Here is a 17,482-nt window from a genome sequence, read left to right on the forward strand (position 1 = left end):
TCTTTTACCTCCTGGAATGACTAGCCACTCAGGTTTCAGTTCAACCTGAAATGTCACCTCCTCAGAGGACTTCCCTGACCGGCAGAGATACAGTATCTGCCCACCCCCATCCCCATCCCTCGCCATCTTCTCTCCTGCTTTATATCCTTCACTGCACAGACAATAGAAATCTGACTTGCTTACTGATTCTCCGACTAGAACGTAATCTCCGTGAGGGGAGGTGACTCCCCCCTGTTCACTACTGTATCCCCAAGGGCTAGAGCAGCGCCCGGCACACAGCAGAGGCCTGATTAATACTTCTGGAAGGAAGGAGCACCTGTGCTGAAGGCGGCCGGTCCAAAGACCACGGCCGGATGCACACTGTGGTTGATGAGGTTCTGCTCAGAGACAGACGGGCCAGCTCGTCTCCCTCTCAAACATCTGAACAGGAGGCTATGAGGCTAATTTAATTAGGCGCCTGGCAAAGAGGGCTGATGGTAACAGGAAGCTCTCAGCAAGGTCTGTATGTGAAACACAGGCCACGGGCAGGCTCTAGCCAGGCCGAAGCAAAAGCTCCCATAGACAGAAGCTTTGAAGCAAAGAACAGGACCACAGGTGAAAGAGCCAGCTGGCAGCAGGAGACCGCGGGAGAAGCGGAGGCTGAGAGAGGAGCCCAGTGGCCTCAAGGCAGCGTTCCGGTAAGGAGAGGCAAACTCCCCCTGCCGAGGACCCAGAGCTGCCTGGAACCCGGCTGCACTTTTACCGAAGTCAGGCCGTTCTAGGAATCCTGAAATTATGGGATGTCGGCACCCTTCCTGATGCTTCCAGTAAACCCCCATTACGTGGGCTAGTGCAAGGAGGTCCCCGACACATGCAGCCAAAGAACTCTGACTGAAACACAAGTCCTATGGCCTGGAATTTCAACTATAAACAGAATTCCAACAAAAGACGGAAAATATTACCTAAGCTATTTGCTGTCTGGACTGCAAACATTATATTATATCCAAAAAGTAAATTCCAGGGAACGGGAGCTCACACTGAATTTTTCGTCGGCCATATATGAATCCTTAAAAATCAGTAAAATTAACTTCCTACAATACCTACTCTAGGAATCGTACTGGGAGCAAGGATAAGGTTCACTTTACGGACTTTTCTTTTTACTATGAGGGTCCTCTGATCGCGAAACCCCCCGAACTAGTGCCTGATACACTCGGCGGAACTTGCTAGAACTCCAGGCGGGATGCTGTGCCCTGTTGTGGTAGAGAAAGAGACAAGTCTCGGGTTACACTTGGGTTATGTGCTTAAAAACATTACCTCAAAAACTTCTGAAACCAGCCTGTATTAGTTTCCTATTGCTGCTATAACAAATGACAACAAAATGGCTTAGAACGCTATATGTTTATTATCTTGTAGTCCTGGAGGCGAAAAGTCTGAAATGGGTCTCACTGGCTAAAATCAAGATGTCAGCGGGGCTGCGTTCCTGCTGAAGAGCTAAGGGAGAATCTGTTCCTCGCCTTTTCCAGCTTCTAGAGGTGGCCCACATTCCTCGGCTTGCGGCCTCTTCCTCCAGCTTCAAGGTCAGCAACGTTAGACCGAGTTCTCCCACTGCTCTCTCTGGTTCTCTCTTTTGACTTCTTCTACTTTTAAGGACCCTTGAAATTACACTGGGCCCACCCAGATAATCCAAAATCATCTCCCCATTTAAAGGCAGCTGATTAACAACTTCAATACCTCTTTGCCAGTAACCTCATATACTCACAGGTTCTGGGGATTAGGATCTAGATGTCTTTGAGGGGCGGGATTAATCTACCTACCACACGAGGCCACATGGGCCACAATACAAACACCAGCTAGCAAAAGCTCGGAGCCTGTTGTTCCGCTTTCCACCAACATCCCTTAAAGCACTGCTCCAAGGAGAGACTGTTTGTCTTCGTGCAACTCAAGATAAACCAGGTTCACCAGCGGTGAGCCCTTTTCAACTCCATATATATTTTTGATCATCCAGTATGCGCCAGAAACGGTTCGGTTCTGTGGGAAAATCAAAGGTGAAGACGGCAGGAATCCTGGTAGGTCAGGTTTACGTAAGGGTACAGGCGGGTCAGTAAGGGTCGTGGACTTACAGGGGATCGCAGTGTTCACTCTCTTTGGGAAGGTTTACTAGGGCACCCAGTGCTCAGGAAGGTGGGGCTTGAGCGGTGGGGTGGGGGGGCAGGGAAGGCCGGAGCAGCCCCAGGGCAGTGCAGGACCTGGCACTTTCACCTCCTCTCACAAAATCGCGGGCTTTTGTGAGCAGATAAGAGAAGTGACTTTGCAGCTCCAGACAGTCTTGGACAAGTTGCCTAACCTCTCGGTGACAGGTCAAATGAACTTTTAAGCTCAGATTTTCTTACCTTTTTTTAATGTGAAAAGTAAGAACTTTACTATCACCTACCTGAGAGAGTTACTGTAAAAATTGCTTTCGGTAATGTAAAGAGAATCTAGGACAAAGTAGCTGCTTAGTAAGTATGAATTCTCTTCTCTTCTCCTGCCCTAGCAAATAAACAAACTATCTCTCTCTCTCTCTCTCTCTCTCTCTCTCTCTCCTCTCTGTCTCTCTCTCTCTGCCTCTCTCTCTCTCTGTCTCTCTCTCTCTCTCTCCTCTCCTCTCTCTGTCTCTCTCTCTCTCTGTCTCTCTCTCCTCTGTCTCTCTCTCTCTGTCTCTCACTCTCTCTCTCTCTCTCTCTGCCACCTCTCTCTGTCCTACTGTCTCTCCACCCTCTCTCTCTCTCTGTCTCTCTCTCTGGATCTCTCTCTCTTCTCTCTCTCTCTCCCATGTCTCTCTCTCTCTCTACCTCCTATCACTCCCTCCCTCCACTCCACTCCCTCCCTCTCTCTTCTCTACTCTCACTCTGTTGGTTTCAGCCCCTTCCTCAGTACTGCCACAGGCCCGGCTCCAGTTTTTTAGCACAGCCCTTGCTAATCATTCTACAACTGTCTGACCGTCTGTCCTCCACCCCGTTTGTGAGCTCCTCGAGGACAGAGCCTGTCTTTCTCGCCTGTGGCCCTCGCCGCCATCTCAGTGTGAGCCCTTTAAGGACATTCTACATGATTAAGGACTGAAGAAAGCACAAGAAAAGAAAAACTGCTTGTCTTTGGCATGGATGCGGAAGAACAACACTAATTTAGTCCTTGTGTGAATGGTTCCCACCTACGACTAGTTCCCAGGCCTCGCATTAGAAAGTTCCTCTACCGAAAACTTAAAACGTGGAGGGCACAGTGCTCTGCACCGTCAATCCCTGCCATTCCTTAGGTCTGGCAGACTCCTGCCTTGGGTCAGGAACAGCGGGTTACTGTACAGGGCACACGTAGACAGGGCCACAGTCTAGAAACCTGGATCCAAAGGCTATCTTACAGGCCCGAATTAAAAGGTCTCCTTGAATCTCCAGTTCAGTAGAAACCCACTGTGCAGAAAGCTACTGCTTATCTCTAAATATAAGAAGACAATCGCTCACCTCGCCAGGCATTCACACCTAGGCTCCCTATTAAAGAGGTACAGAAAAAGGTAGGGAAGTGAAACCAAACCAGCCGCAGAAAACTATACACTAGATGTGTTCAGAATCCGTGTGGGTGATTTACATGTGTGACATTCCTTAAAACGCTAAGAGGGCAAGAACCATGAACTATGTTCTGGAGTACACAGCTCCATTGTGGCGCCTTCGAAAGTACAGGCAAACCAAGAATGTGTCTATTTAGTATTTGTCAAGCAGACATTTGAAAGTCACACTAAAAGACCCCAGTCAGATCTTTCCTTAGGTTCACCGATGAGAAACCTGGACCCCTAATAAATGGCAGCTGAACGAGGATGCGGAGTTGGATTCCGCCTGTCATACCTCCTCTTGCCTCTTATTTGCCAGGTACTAGACACACTCACAGACGTGATCTCAGTTAATCCTCCTGCTCACCCTGCAGGGAAGTTTTATCCTCCCCATTTTACAGTGGTAGACAGAAACGCTCAGAAAACGTAAGCTTCTAGCATCTAAATTTCGCCTTGGGAAAAGGAGATTTCTTTCTTCTCCAAAACGTCCCAATCATTAAGCACACGTTGCCGGACCAAACAGGATGTTCTGCGAGAGGGGTACTTGGCACCACAGAGAGGGAAGGCCATGGGTTTTGAGGCAGCTGCATGACGCCGGAATACCATCGGCACTGTTACTTACCCGGGCGGGCCGCCGGCCACTCACACGGTCCCGATTCCTCAAATGCCCTATGACCTCACCCAAAGTCGGGTCTTGCCAAAGACCCCTCGGGAGTCCAGGACTTGGCATGTTCGGGGACAGATGACATTCGGATCCCTATACCACTTCACAGGACCAGGGAAAAAATGACCGCAACTTCCCTTGCACTTGGTTCCTCCCCCAGAGAGCTGTTGAGCCTCATCTGGAAACAGCTGAGAGGCAGCAGCTAACAGGAAACCAAACCAAAAAAAAGCACAGGGTGTACCAGGGAGAGTAAGGCAGCTAGAACTAAGAGGCCAGGGGACAGACAGGAAGTCGAAGTTAGAAAGCCCAGGCCAGAAACAGTCACACATAAGAGGAGGCCCAGCTGGCCTTCCCTCGGCCAAGGAGGAGAAAGCCTGAAACAGTGGTGAAGGCTCAGACCCCGCCCGGAGGGAAGTCAGAAGTTAAGACTTCCCTCGCTGCCCCCCATCGCAACCCTACTTCTCTACAGCCAGTGGTCACGATGGGACAGCTGAGGTCAGAAACTCCCTTCGGTTCTCGTGCTTTCTGTGCCAGAGGCTCCAGCCCAGAAAACTGGTTTTGAGTCATTCCTCTGTCAATCTGTACCAAAGTTCCACACTGCCAGCTCGACTCGAGGGCTGTCCAAACCAGCTTCACACAGAGAGACAAAGAGCATCTTCATGAGAAATCGCGAGGCAGATATCTATCCACCGGGGGCCTGTAGTGGCCAGGACGGGTGCACGCAGGGGGCGGGAGGTGCTGGAGAGCAAGGTAAGCCTCCAACCAAACTAAGGGTACATTTTGCAACGAAGACAGTTATTTGAGAAACGGCCAATGCCAAAGTATTTTTGAAAGAAGTGGGGGGGAAAATGCCATTACTAAAATTCCTTGGTGTTATTTAATATGCCTTTAGGTTATCCAAACTGAAGGCAAAGGGTTTATTTTTCCTTTAGCAGAGCTTAGGCGAGAGCTTTCTAACCCATGCCTCCTGCTACTCAGTCATCCATTCTCTCCCTGTACATGGAGGAGTTTATATTAAAATAAAGAAGAGGATTAAGTTCTCTTAATAAAACACATTCCTGTCTTTCACCTCTAGTTTTGTGTGAAAGGGCTCTCTCACACTGGAGCATATGCTACATTCTAGGTGGGTTTGATTCCAATGAAAGTGCTTAAAATTTGAGATGGAGTTAGCAGGGCTAAAAGAAGGTAGGGGGCTGCAATCTCAATACCACTGGTTTTAAATTAAAAAAAAAAAAAAAAAAGGAAAAGAAGAAAAGAAAAAGAACAGAACATCTTCACAGGCTCAGTGGCAGCTCCAAGCACCAAGGCCAGAGAAGCTGAGCACAGCCGGACCCTGGACCACAGGGGGCTGGGGGGAAGCCAACGGGTAACCCCTCCTGCATCCCGCCGGCAAACAAACCATTAAGGAAAGCTTCGAGAGAGGAAATGGGAGGGTGGGGGCATTTCAAGAACATAACAAAGGAACAAGTTGACTAATCATTTATTCCACAGGAGGTAAATGTCACCCGGTGCTGTGTATCTAGAGTTTTAACTTCAGGTAAATGTGTAATGTTTTAACTTGGATATATTCCGGGCTCACGGCTCTCCAAAAAAAAATGTGGGAAAGCGGGAGGGGGAGGGGAGGAATGTTCCTACTCTTCTTTACAGTTTCTAGAATCTCCTAGGAAACTTTTCCTGTGCTGCCTGCAGAGTAGACCTAAGACAGTCCAGCTACTAAAGCAATAACTCCCACTTAGCAGAGATCCTATCATGAGCTGGGTCTGCTCTGCACTGCAGCTGGTCCCAAAAAGTTCTGCTGAGGCAGAAGGTACCTGAAGCAAATACCGAACACACACTGAGGAAGGCAGAGAGTGGAAAGGTGTTTTAAGCCGTGAGGGCCAGGTACTTCTGCGACTTGGAAAGAGACCTCGCCCACAGCGGAACCCGTCAGGATGGTGCCTGGGATGCCTGCCCTAAGCACTGACATCCCCATATAACGTTTCAGGGCCAGACGGAGAAGCCTCCAACTTGCCAGGAGGACAGACTGCACTTCCAACGGCTGTGGCCCCAGAAGTCTTCCTAGGAGACACCCAGCCCGCCCCCCTCACCCCCACCCCCACTCCGCAAGTTGGGAGAGGGCTTCCCAATGAAGGGGGTGTGAGGAGACCCAGCCTTCCTCTGCTGGGAGAACAGAAAAAAGGAGCTGACATTTATGGAGCATCTAGCTCTGCGCCAGACACGGGAATAAGAAGCACTTTATCTATCTCCTTCCATCCCCACCACAGCCCGTGGAGGCAGATCCGACTGTCATCCCCTCTTCAGAAAGGAGGAAACCGGGCCGGGAGATCTTACACAACCATTAAAGGCTGGAAGCCAGCTTAACCCACTCCTGGACAGGTGGTCTCAACCACGACTCGATATTGCTGGCAACACAAAGCGTTCAGGCGAAGAGGTGGATACAGTCGAGTGACACAAGGTGCAGACAGTATTTACGCCTCTTTCTTTGCCAAAATCGGCGGCCTCGGGACGTTGGAAGGGAGGGCCTGGATACGGGAACATGAAGCCGGAAGAACCCAAGCACTGCTGACAGGGGGACAGGCCAGGACCCCAGCCCCTCTCGCTTCCGCTGAGGACCCCAGACCCGAAAACCCTCCCGAAGGAGACCCAAAGGGAATGCGTGAAGTCAAGGGGTTCCTCAGGCGGCCCAGCCCCCAACGCGTGTTTTGTCAAAGGAGGATGTCCCGCTGGACAGGTGGGGCCTGCCGGGGGTCGCCGGGTCCCTACCTGTAGGCCAGGCTCATGCACTCGAAGAGCTTGGTGAGCGAGGCGTCGATGGACAGGTGGCAGGAGCTGGTCTTGCCGAAGCTGTAGGTCTGGCACGTCTGCTTGTTGACCGTGTCGAAATCGTAGCCTTTCTTGGGCGGGTGCTCTCGGTGCGGCGACGACACCATGAAGTGGCCGCTGTGGATGATCTGCTGGCGGCGCGGAGGCTCGTCGCGGCCCGGTCCGGCCCGGGGCGGCGGCGGCGCGGCGCTCGCGTGGGCCCGGGCCGGGGTGGACGGCTCATCGGTGTCGGAGTCGTCGTCGTCCTCAGGCACCGGGGGCTTGAGCAGCACCGGGCGGCCCCGGCTGCTGGGCCGGCGCGGGGAGCACATGAAGACGTCAGCGGCCATGGGGGAGCCCGGCCGGGGGCATCCCCCGGGGCCCGGGGCGACGCGGGCGAGCGAGGCTGAGGGGACACCCGCCCGGCCCGCGCGCGGACTGCCCGCGAGCGCGCAGCGGGGCGAGAGGGGGAGGGAGCGCGCGGACGGGGCCGCCGCGGCGCCGGCCCCGGCGTGACGTCACCGGCGCGTCTCGGCCAATCGGCTGCCCGCATTGGCCTCTTAAAGGCGCAGGGGAGCCTTTCCGCGTCTAGGAGGACAAAAAGAAAAATAGGGGGAGCCGGAGGCCACGCCTCCAAGCCCCGCCCCTAGCCGCCCCCTCCCCTCCGGGCGGGCTGCCCCAGAGCTGTGGAACGGGGTGGCTAAGGGGTGCCACTCGCCAGGATCGTGGCCTGGGGCAGGCGTTGGCCCAGCAGGCCGTGCTAACCCCGCCCCGCACTGCGGGGAATCGCCCTGCGGCCTGGCTGCGGGCGGGGCGGGCGCTCCACGTGGTGGGTGGGGGTGGGGCTCCTTCCCCCTCCCAAGCCCGGCTTTCTTCTGCAGGGCCGGGAACTGTGTCCTAACAGCTCATCCCTGACGTTACTGGGCGCTGTGGTTGTCGTTCCCATTGTATTGGTGAGAAGACTGAGTCGCTGAATACCGACGAGATTTTTCCAACGGGAAGACAAGATGGACGCTTCTGACTGAGACCTCACATCCATAGAGGTGGAAACTGGCTTTGCCAAGTTAAGACACGTTCTTAGGGCAGCACAGTTAGTAAGTGGCAGAGCCACCAGCTCCTTGAACTACAACTGAGACTGCTATAGTTCTTGTTAAGATCTAAGTTCGGAGAGCGAACCAGTCCCTAAACGATTCCAAGACGGGGGACATTCTGAGCCATAGTTTTGTTTTCTGTCAAGTGGGGAACAATTCCTATGCCTCAGAAAGTTGTGACAGTTAAAAAATGACTACAAAGCGCTTAACACAGCACCTAGCACAGAATAAGCACTAGATAAATGTACTACAGATTGAAAGAATTGAACCAACCAGACGAGAGGTAACTAGATAATGCCAATTACTCAACCACTTTCAGCCTACAGAAACAGCGGTTTCACAAGGTTCGATCTAATAGTTAAAACTTCTAGAAAGCTGTCAAGGTTTCAGGGAATCAAAGCCAATCTGGGATGGGGGCTGTGTGGGGAGGCTGGGGATGGCATGGCATCAAGAGGGTGAGTGAGGCTCCCTAGCCCAGAGCACCCATCCTAGTATGAGCAGGGCTGCACGAGCTCTGCTCCGAAGCCAGTTTCACTTCCAGATTTGGGTGGAGACTGATGGCCGTGCCCTCTCTTCCTCCTGAAGGGGAGGGTGTTGGGAATGGAAGGGAGGAAAAACTCACCAAATTGGCTGGACTAACTCCTTTCCGAGATGTCTCCAAATAGGGATAGGTTACAAGGGACTGGCAGCTTCTGGTGTGAGTTTGAGATCCATCCCCTCCCTTGCCCAAACCACCACTCTGAACTCTGGCTGCAAATATCTGAACATCCAGTCCACCCTTGTGAGTTGCCTTCTTTTATCTGAACAGCTTTCTTCTGGGTAGATTCAAATGTCTAGCCACGTTTGCCTCAGCAATTCTACTTCTAGAATTTTGTCCTGAGGACAGTGTACAAGAATAATGATTGTAGCATCATTTATAAAATGTGAACAAAAACAATGTAATGTCTCACAAGAGGGAATTCACTGGACACATCATAGCCCCACATATCATGGAATACTACATATTAAATGATGTGAATGTATATTTATGGACATGGAAAGAAGTCCGTGATATATCGTTGGGTGGAAAAACAACTTTAAAAAAGTTATCAGTAGTTTGATATCAATTTCAAAAACTAAATTCATATATTTATGTATATATGTCAGAAAGTGCACCATCATGTTAAAAAACTGTTGTCTGGTTATCTCTAGGTGGGGTTATGTTTATCTTCTTTATGCTTGTCTATATTTCTAATTTCCAAAAGAAACAATTTTTTTTTTTTTGGAGTGTACTCTTTATTTCTGTTTGCTTTCTTAACACAAATGACATCTATGAGGGAGGATGTGTACTTTCTTTTAATTAAAAAAAAAACAAAAAAACATTAATTTCCTGGAAGGAGATAACCCCTTCAGGCTGATTGTAAAAACTGGCAATTCGTGGGCCATGTTCTGTGCACAAACATGCTTTGTTTAATCCTCACTATAAGTTCTTAAAGATTGTATTAGGAGAAACGAGACTTGAGGAAAATCACAGTTAAAAATGAAGGAAGCAGAAGACCACCAAGAGTGAGATTTGGAGTGTGCTCCAAGCTCACAATGACTCGAAGGAGGTCTCAGAGGCAGTTTCCTGGGAAATGTAGAAATACTTGCAGAGGATCTAGACTGATGGCCCCCACCTCCCTTCCTGCCAGTTAGCGCACAGAGGGACATGTGGGGCAGTGTCCCAGGGAGCTGACAACTCCCATGAAGGACAAAGAGCTCCCATACCCAGCGAATCACAAGAACACAGTCATCTCCCTTCCAAAAATCAAAAGCATTGTAATCAAATCGGCAATTGGGCAAGTAGGAATTCCCAAAGAGTTTAACACACCAGCAAAAGTGAGCAGACAATTAAGGAAAGCCAGTGCTCTGGAAGAAAGCCACCTGAGAACTAACAAGTAAAGAGCAAAAACAGAACAAATAGACTTTTAAAGTAATTAGTAGCCCTGGAAAGAAAACGGAAGATTCTACATGCATTAAGCAGCAACCCATTACCCAAAAGAAGCAAGCCAAGGTCTTGGAAAATAAATATAATACAAAACTATGAATAGAAAAAAAGGCTGAGTTGAATAGCAAAATTAATACAACTGGAAAGCGCAGTGGTAAGCTAAAAGAGAGCTAAAGTAAGCTCAAATCTGAGAATTTCTCCCAGAAAACTGCCAAAAGGACAAAAGGAATTTAAATGACATGGAGAAGGATACATCCCAAAGTTCCAACACCTGCTTAATAGTTCCAGGAAGAAAGAAGAAAGCGAGAAAAAGCGAGAGAGAGAGAGAGAGAGAGAGAGAAGAAATAATGAATGCAGCAATAAAAGAAAATTTCCCAGTGCTAAAATTACAAGCCTTCTCTGCATCAGCACAGGCTGTGCTGTGATAACAAACCACACCCAAATCTCAATGGCTTAAACCCACAAAGCCGTGCTTCTAGTTCAAGCTACCTAGCTACTGGCTACCTGTCCATCACAGGTTGGCCATGAGCTCTGCTGGTTATAGTCACTCCAGGACTCAGGCTGATGGAGCAGTCATCATTGCCAATGTCGCCCATCACTGGGGTAGGCGGAAGACAGAGCTCAACAGCGTCTTGCATTGCCATTTAAATGGTCTGGCCCAGAAGTGAAATGTACTTACAACTCATTGGCCAAAACCAATCACATGACCCTACCCAACCACAAGGGAGCCAAAAAGTACAATCTAATCATATGACCAGAAAACAGTCAGCCAGAAATATTTTATGAACCGCGTTGATGACTGATGATGACTATTCCTTTGAATTTCAAAGATCCCTATAAATGCAATACCACAGATGACGCTCAAAAGCATTATGCTAAGAAGCTTGAAAGGCTGTATAGTGTTTGATTCCATTCATATGACATCTGGAAAAGGCAAAATGGTAGGAACAGAAACCAGATCAGTGGTTGCCAGAGAGGGACAAGGGTACTATTTGAAGCGACAATTACATGATTATGCAAGCTTCTTGAAACTCACAGAAATGTATGCCTGCAAAGGGTAAATTTTACTATTTGCAAATTATACTTCAATAAATCTTGGAAGAAAAAAAGGTTAAATAGCCTTTTCAACCATAGGCTACATTTGAAAGTATTACTAGAAATTGTTCTCCAGCAAGACAGAAATTAAATTCAAGTAAGAGAAAGATCTAGAACACAAGAAACAGTGTAAAGCAAAAAATATAAACATAAAATTGAATTTTAAAACTTATGATTGTAAAGATTTTTATAAAAAATAAAATCGAGTTTTTAAAAATCAAGTCATGTTAGAAAGCTTATAATTAAAAATAGCAAAAAAATAAATAGTAATCCCCTGTCTGGCCCCCACACACCCATGCCCCTTACTTCCTGTCTAGAACTGGTTATTCAGTCCTAAACACTTCCTTCATAGAAGGACCACTTTCAAATTCTTTAGCTATTACTTCTAGTATTTATCCCCGCATTTAAAAAATAATAATCATATGTATTCTAGAATCAATTTCAGACATCATCTATTGACTTATGTTGGAATGATTGTACTTTCTTATATACCTCTTTCCTCCCCATTCTACCAATACAGTTAAATCCTGTTTTGCTAAATTCACATTCACTGTTTTTATTATTTTGACCACGAATATTGTGTGTTCTTCAGCCAAGTCGTGATTTCCTTCCCTCTGTTGCCCAATTTTTTTGTTTTTCCCGGAGTTAACAATTGCCTCATTATTCTCCCATTTGTTTGGCTTTCATTGAATCTATGGTTTAAGTCTTCCCACACCATCCAATAAATAGCTTTGTTAAATACCTCTCAATGTCATTTTCACAGAGTCAACCCTGTCAGATCCTATCAGCCTTGATTTTTTCCCCTGGAGCACCTTTGTCCTAGCTATTGTCCTAGCTTTGTCCTAGCTATTGTCCTGGGACCTCCCTTTATCATCTGGAAATTTACTTCATTTTCAAATCTACTATTTTGGGGATCTTTTGTCTTTGCTTTCTTGATGTACTTCTTTGTTCTACAGGAGCATATCCTCCAGTAGCCTCTTCAGAAAGGTCACAGGAAGCAGAATTTTTGAAGCTTTGCACATCTAAAAGTGATTTTATTTTACCTGCACACTGATAGTTTGCCTGAGTAGAGAAAGACAGTTTGAAAATCAGTTGCCCACTGAATTCGAAAGGTATTGCTCTACTATATCAGGCCTTCTGTTGTTGCTTTTTAGACACTCAGTCATTCTTATACCAGATCCTTTCTCTGCAACCTGTTTTCTCTCTGGGAGCCTTGGAATCGTCTATGATTGGTGTTCTGAATTTCATGATTATGTGCCTTGGGTCCTCATAAACTCTGTGTTTAACCTGAAGGTTCATATCCTCAGATGAAGGATATTTTGTTCTATTCTCTAAATGATTATTTTCTCCCTTTCATTTTTTTTTTTCCTATTCTCTCTTTCTGGAAGTTCTATTAGATTTTGGAGTTGCTGAATCAACTCTCTAATTTTATGATATTTTCTGATTTTTGTCTCTGACCTATTTGCTAACACTTTTTAAATCACGACATTTCGTATAAACACAAGAATGGTAGGATGTTCTTGAACTATCAGAAGATCTGACAACACTGGGCCCTTACTGTCTCCACACGGGAGCAGCTGGAGCTAAGGTGGCCTATCCCCTTGGGACACAGCATGTGCTCTCCAGCTTTCCACAGTCCCCACCACTCCCTATCGTCCCAGCCTGTTTGGCTTATTCGCATTACCTGCCTGTTTCCCGCGGGCATTTGAATTTGAACTCCCTGCTAAGCCTCATTATTAGCGGCGTGCCCCTCAGTGGAACAAGTTATTGGAAACTTTTCCTCCTGTGGTTGCGAGGAGAGAGAAGACAGCCATAGGAGGGGTGAGGGTTACAGAAGGAAGACTTTCACTATTTGAGGATAATTAATGACTACTTCGCAGGGTTGTTCTGAGGACTGAGTGAGATAACACACGTCAAGTGCTTCAAACAGTGCCTGGCGCATAGCATGTGGTGCTCTGTTGGCTATTATTATTTTTATTTTGTTTTATTGGGGTGTAAATTATATACAGTAGCATTCTCTCTTTTTAGTGTACAGTTCCACCAGTTTTGACAAATACACAGTCACGTAATCACCACCGCAATCACGATATGGAATAGCTCCAACACTCACACACAATGCCCCCTCACGCGTTTGTAGTCAACTCTCTCCACTCCAGCTCCCCGCAACCACCGAATGCTTCCCGTTTGCCCTTTCTAGCATGTCATAAATGGAATCGTTCACTGAGTAGCCTTGAGTCTGGCTTCTTCTCGCTTAGCATAATGCATCCGAGATTCTTCTCAATGACTGCATGTATCTGTATAGTTCTTTCTTTTTTATTTCTGAGTAGGATTTCGTTTCATGAATGTGCCACACAGGCTGTCGATCCATTCACCAGATCAAGACCATTTCAGTTGTTTCCAGTTTTTGGTGATTCTGAATGAGGCCCTGGCAAACGTTCACCTTCTGTACAGTTAGATTTCTCTTAGGTAAATACCTAGGAGTGGGATTTGCCAGGCTATACGGTAAATTTATGTTGAACTTTATAAGGACCTGCCAAACTCTTCCCAATGGCTGTACCATTTTCCCATCCCCCCAGTACGTGGGAGAGGGCTTGTCACTCTGCGTCCTCCCCAGCACTTGGTATGGTCTAGTCTATTACGAGTGTAGTGGCATCTCACGATGGTTGATTTTAGTTTGCATTTCCCTAATAACCAATGATGTTCACCATCTTTCACGTGCTTATCTGCTTTCTGTGTATTTTCTTTGATGAAGCGTCTGTGCAAATATTTTGCTAGTTGTTTTTTTTTTTGCGGGGAAGGCGCGGGGGTGTTCACTCTCGTTACTGAGTTTTGAGAGTTCTTTATATATTCTAGATACAAGTCCTTTATCAGATAAGTGGTTTGCCGAGATCATCTGCACATCCGTGGTTTGTCTTTTCATTTTTTTAACAGTGTCTTTAGCAGAGCAGAAGCTTGGAATTTCGATGAAGTCCAATTTATCAACTTTTTCTTTTATAGCTAGCACTTTGATGTCTAAAAAATGCTTTGCCTAACCACAAGGTCATAAAGACTTTCTCCTCTGTTTTCCTCGAAAATTCTCAGAGTTACATTTTGGTTTATGATCCATTTTGAGTGAATTCTGCTGTAAGGTGCAAGGTGTGGGCTGAGGCTCATTTGTTTTGCACAGAGATGTCCCATTGTCCCAGCGTCAACTGTCGAGTATTTGCAGTGATACCGTCAGGGTCCCCAGTGTCCTGCAAGGGGACATCCTGGCCTTGCGCATTCCTCCGACCCTGGGGCCCATTGCTGGCAAAAGAACTGGTTTCAGGTTTTTTCACCTCCTCTCTCTCTTCCTGGAATCTCTTACATAAAACAAACCATGAAAAGGCAGGGCTGGCCTGGCGGTCTGGCAACGTCCCTTTGAAAATAAACAAGCACAGAAACTGCAAGGGAGCGGCCATCTCTGGGGACTACTTGGAGAAACAGTTTGGGGCCTGGGCATCCGCAGCGCGTGGCTGTCCTGCCCCCGCCAGATGGCAGGTCGGATAGCACGAAGCCAAACAGGATCCCGAGCGCTTCAGGGAGAGGGACCCTCTGAGAGGTCACGCTGGTGGGGAGCAGCTAACTGTGGGGGGAGCTGGAAGACTTCCGTAGCCGAACAGCCCTTGACAGTTTGCACAGCCTGCCCCACACCTCTAAGGGAAATTGAGGCACGGGATGGACAGATGTGAAGACATAGAAGCATACGGGTCTGGGAATTTTTTGAGCTTTATTGAAGTATAATTTACATCCCATAAAATTCACCCGTTTTGAGTGTACAATCCAAACTCATTTCCCCCGCCTCTCTGCAGTCAATCCATGCTCTCAGCCTCCAGACCACCCAGGCTCTACCTTCTGTCTCCACCATTTTGCTTTTTCTAGGAATTTCATATAAATTGGATCATAGTCTGTAGCCACAGCGGGATTTCAAGCCAGAATCTAACAAGGAAGTCAGAGAGCCAGGACAGCAAGCGCGCCTGCACCGAGGGTTTCCTCCGCCTGCCCTGTCACCTTGCGGGCACCAGCGTCTCTGAACTCAGTCTTCACATTTTAAAATGGGGCTACAAATCGGTTCCCTTCTCAGGGTTGAAGCAAGGGTGAAATGAGGTAACGGATGTCCGACACTTTGCATATTCATAATACTCCATGGAAACTGGACGCAGCCCAAACCCCCAGGAGCAGGAGGATGGGTGAGTACACAGTTGTCTCTTCCCCCATGGAAGATTCTCCAGCGATGACAATAAATGGCCTCCAATGGCATGAAATGGTATCGATGGATCTCATCAACGTCACACTGAGTGAAGGAAGCCACACGCAAAAGAGCACATACGGTACGGTCCCATGAATGTAAACTCCCCAAACACAAAATTCATCTGTGCGCAGAGAAGTCGGGGTAGCGGTCGACCTTCGAGCGTAGTGACTGGCAGACGGACATCCGAGGGCTAGTTGTGCACGTGCATTCAGTCTGTGAAAACTCACTCAACTACACCTTTACATGTGGACAAAAAAAATTTAGAAAAGTCTTGCATGGTGCCTGGCACGTAGTAACTCATGATTAGTATTATTTTTTTTCCCCGACTACACAGTGTTTCAACAGGAAAGTGTGGTAGAGTGCAAGGGCTGGCAAATTTTTTCCGTAGAGGGTCAGACGGTAAATATTTCTGACTTTGCAAACCCTATAGTCTCTGTAGCCGCTGCTCAATTCTGCTGTTGTATCTCCAGGACAGTGTGTAAATGAGTGAGCGTGGCTGTGTTCCAATAATACTTTATTTACAAAAACAGGTGACGGGCCGGATTCGCTGACTCCTGCCTGGTCTAGTGGAAGAGGGGCTGGGTTCCAAAGCCTCCGTCACCGAGTCCCTGCAGGACTCCGTTCAGCCACTTCCCTGGCCTCGGATTTCCTGTCTGTATAATGGGGAGGCGGGTCCCTAAGCTACCACTCAGGGTTGCAAGGAGGTCAGGTGAGCTCATGACTGAGGGGGCCCTGAGGGAGAAAAGGGCAGGCGTTAAGGGCCTCTTGAGATTCTTCGATGCAAAGCAGATTGTTATTTCTTCCAAAGCCTCAAGAGAGAAAGACGTTGACCGTGAGTCAGCCAGTGCAGCCATGGGCACCAGTGTCCCAGGGGTAGCCCAGAAGAAGACAGGACCCACAGGCCTGGCACCACATCCCGATCCTTGCCTCCCAGAGGCCTTTGCCCCAAGAGCCTGTGGCAGGAGAACAATGGGGAAGGAGAGAAACTGGAAAACCAAGTCCCCTGTGGGCTGTTCCTCTGAGACCCAGGGCCGGAAGCTCCCTGCTCTGATCAAGTCCTCAAATCTCCAGCCCTTTCTTTGCTCACACCCTTGCCTCAGGCAGGAATGTTTTCTCCTCATCCTGGGACCGAGGCCTGGATCATCTGTGCGTGCCTGGTGGATAACTCGGGTGTCAGTCACTCTGGGATGAGATGAGTCTTCAGAGAGCAGAGTGTCACTCAGAGGCAAGCCCAGAGCAGCCGGGGATGAGCGAGTCTTGCCTTTTCCTCTGCCTCATTTTCTAGGAGCTGGACTTCTGGAGTCCAGACATATTTGAGGATAATAAATATAATTGTAACAATAGCAGCTGACATGTATTGAGATTTACTAGGTGCCAGGGCTCATCTCGAGTCTTAATCATTTAATCCTCACACCAGCCCGAGTGACCACTATTATTCTCTCCATTTTCCAGGTGAGGAAACTGGGGCCCGGAGAGGTTAAGCTACTTACCTGAGGTCATGCAGCTCTGAAGGGCTGGAGCTCTGAGGATCATAGAAGAAGCTGCTTCAGAAGGGGTCCCTGTTACTCTCTGTTTATTTCCTTGTCCTCAGCTTTGAAACTTCCAGGTCCTGGTCACCGGGAAGCATTGAAAGAACAGTCTGGAGCAGGAGAAGGACACTCCCAGGGAGGAGTGGGAGCTACCCTATCAGCAACCACCCCTCCCGGATTTGTTCGGGAGACACTCCAAGCCCTGGGACAGAGGGGTGGGTGTTGGTGTGGGAAAGACCCCGTGAAAACCGACCTCGACTATGGATCGAGGGCATTTACTGGGTCACAAAATTGAAGAGGTCAGGAGGGCTGGTTCAGGGCCGGCCGGGGCCGCGTGCTCAAGTGCTGCTTCAGGAAGCTCACACACCATCTTTCGCCTCTCTCCTGAGTTGGCTTCATCCTCACCTTGCAGCAGCTCCACTGAACAAGTCTAGCCAGCTCTCGAGCAGAACGCTCTCCCAAGGGCTCCTGCAAAAATCCCAGGGTCGACTCTCACCGGGCCACTTCAGGTC

The 17,482-nt window shown here is 48.3% G+C and overlaps 1 protein-coding gene and 1 long non-coding RNA gene across 2 annotated transcripts in view; both read right to left on the reverse strand.

The window, feature by feature from the left end:
* Positions 1-7,369, reverse strand: part of LOC120616057 (MLX-interacting protein-like) — a 47,566-nt gene extending 40,197 nt beyond the window's left edge. Inside the window, 1 exon segment of the mRNA XM_039879370.1 lies at positions 6,981-7,369. Coding sequence (XP_039735304.1) covers positions 6,981-7,369 — 389 coding nt within the window.
* A 6,580-nt stretch (positions 7,370-13,949) lies between these two features.
* Positions 13,950-17,465, reverse strand: LOC120616062 (uncharacterized). Its single transcript, XR_005656455.1, has 2 exons — positions 17,376-17,465; positions 13,950-17,050 (listed from the first exon to the last, which is right to left on the reverse strand). It is a non-coding gene; the product is annotated as an uncharacterized LOC120616062 (long non-coding RNA).
* Between the last annotated feature and the right edge of the window lie 17 nt (positions 17,466-17,482).

This window comes from Pteropus medius, unplaced genomic scaffold (assembly GCF_902729225.1).
Source record: "Pteropus medius unplaced genomic scaffold, Ma_sr-lr_union100, whole genome shotgun sequence".
In the NCBI taxonomy this organism is placed as follows: Eukaryota; Metazoa; Chordata; class Mammalia; order Chiroptera; family Pteropodidae; genus Pteropus; species Pteropus medius.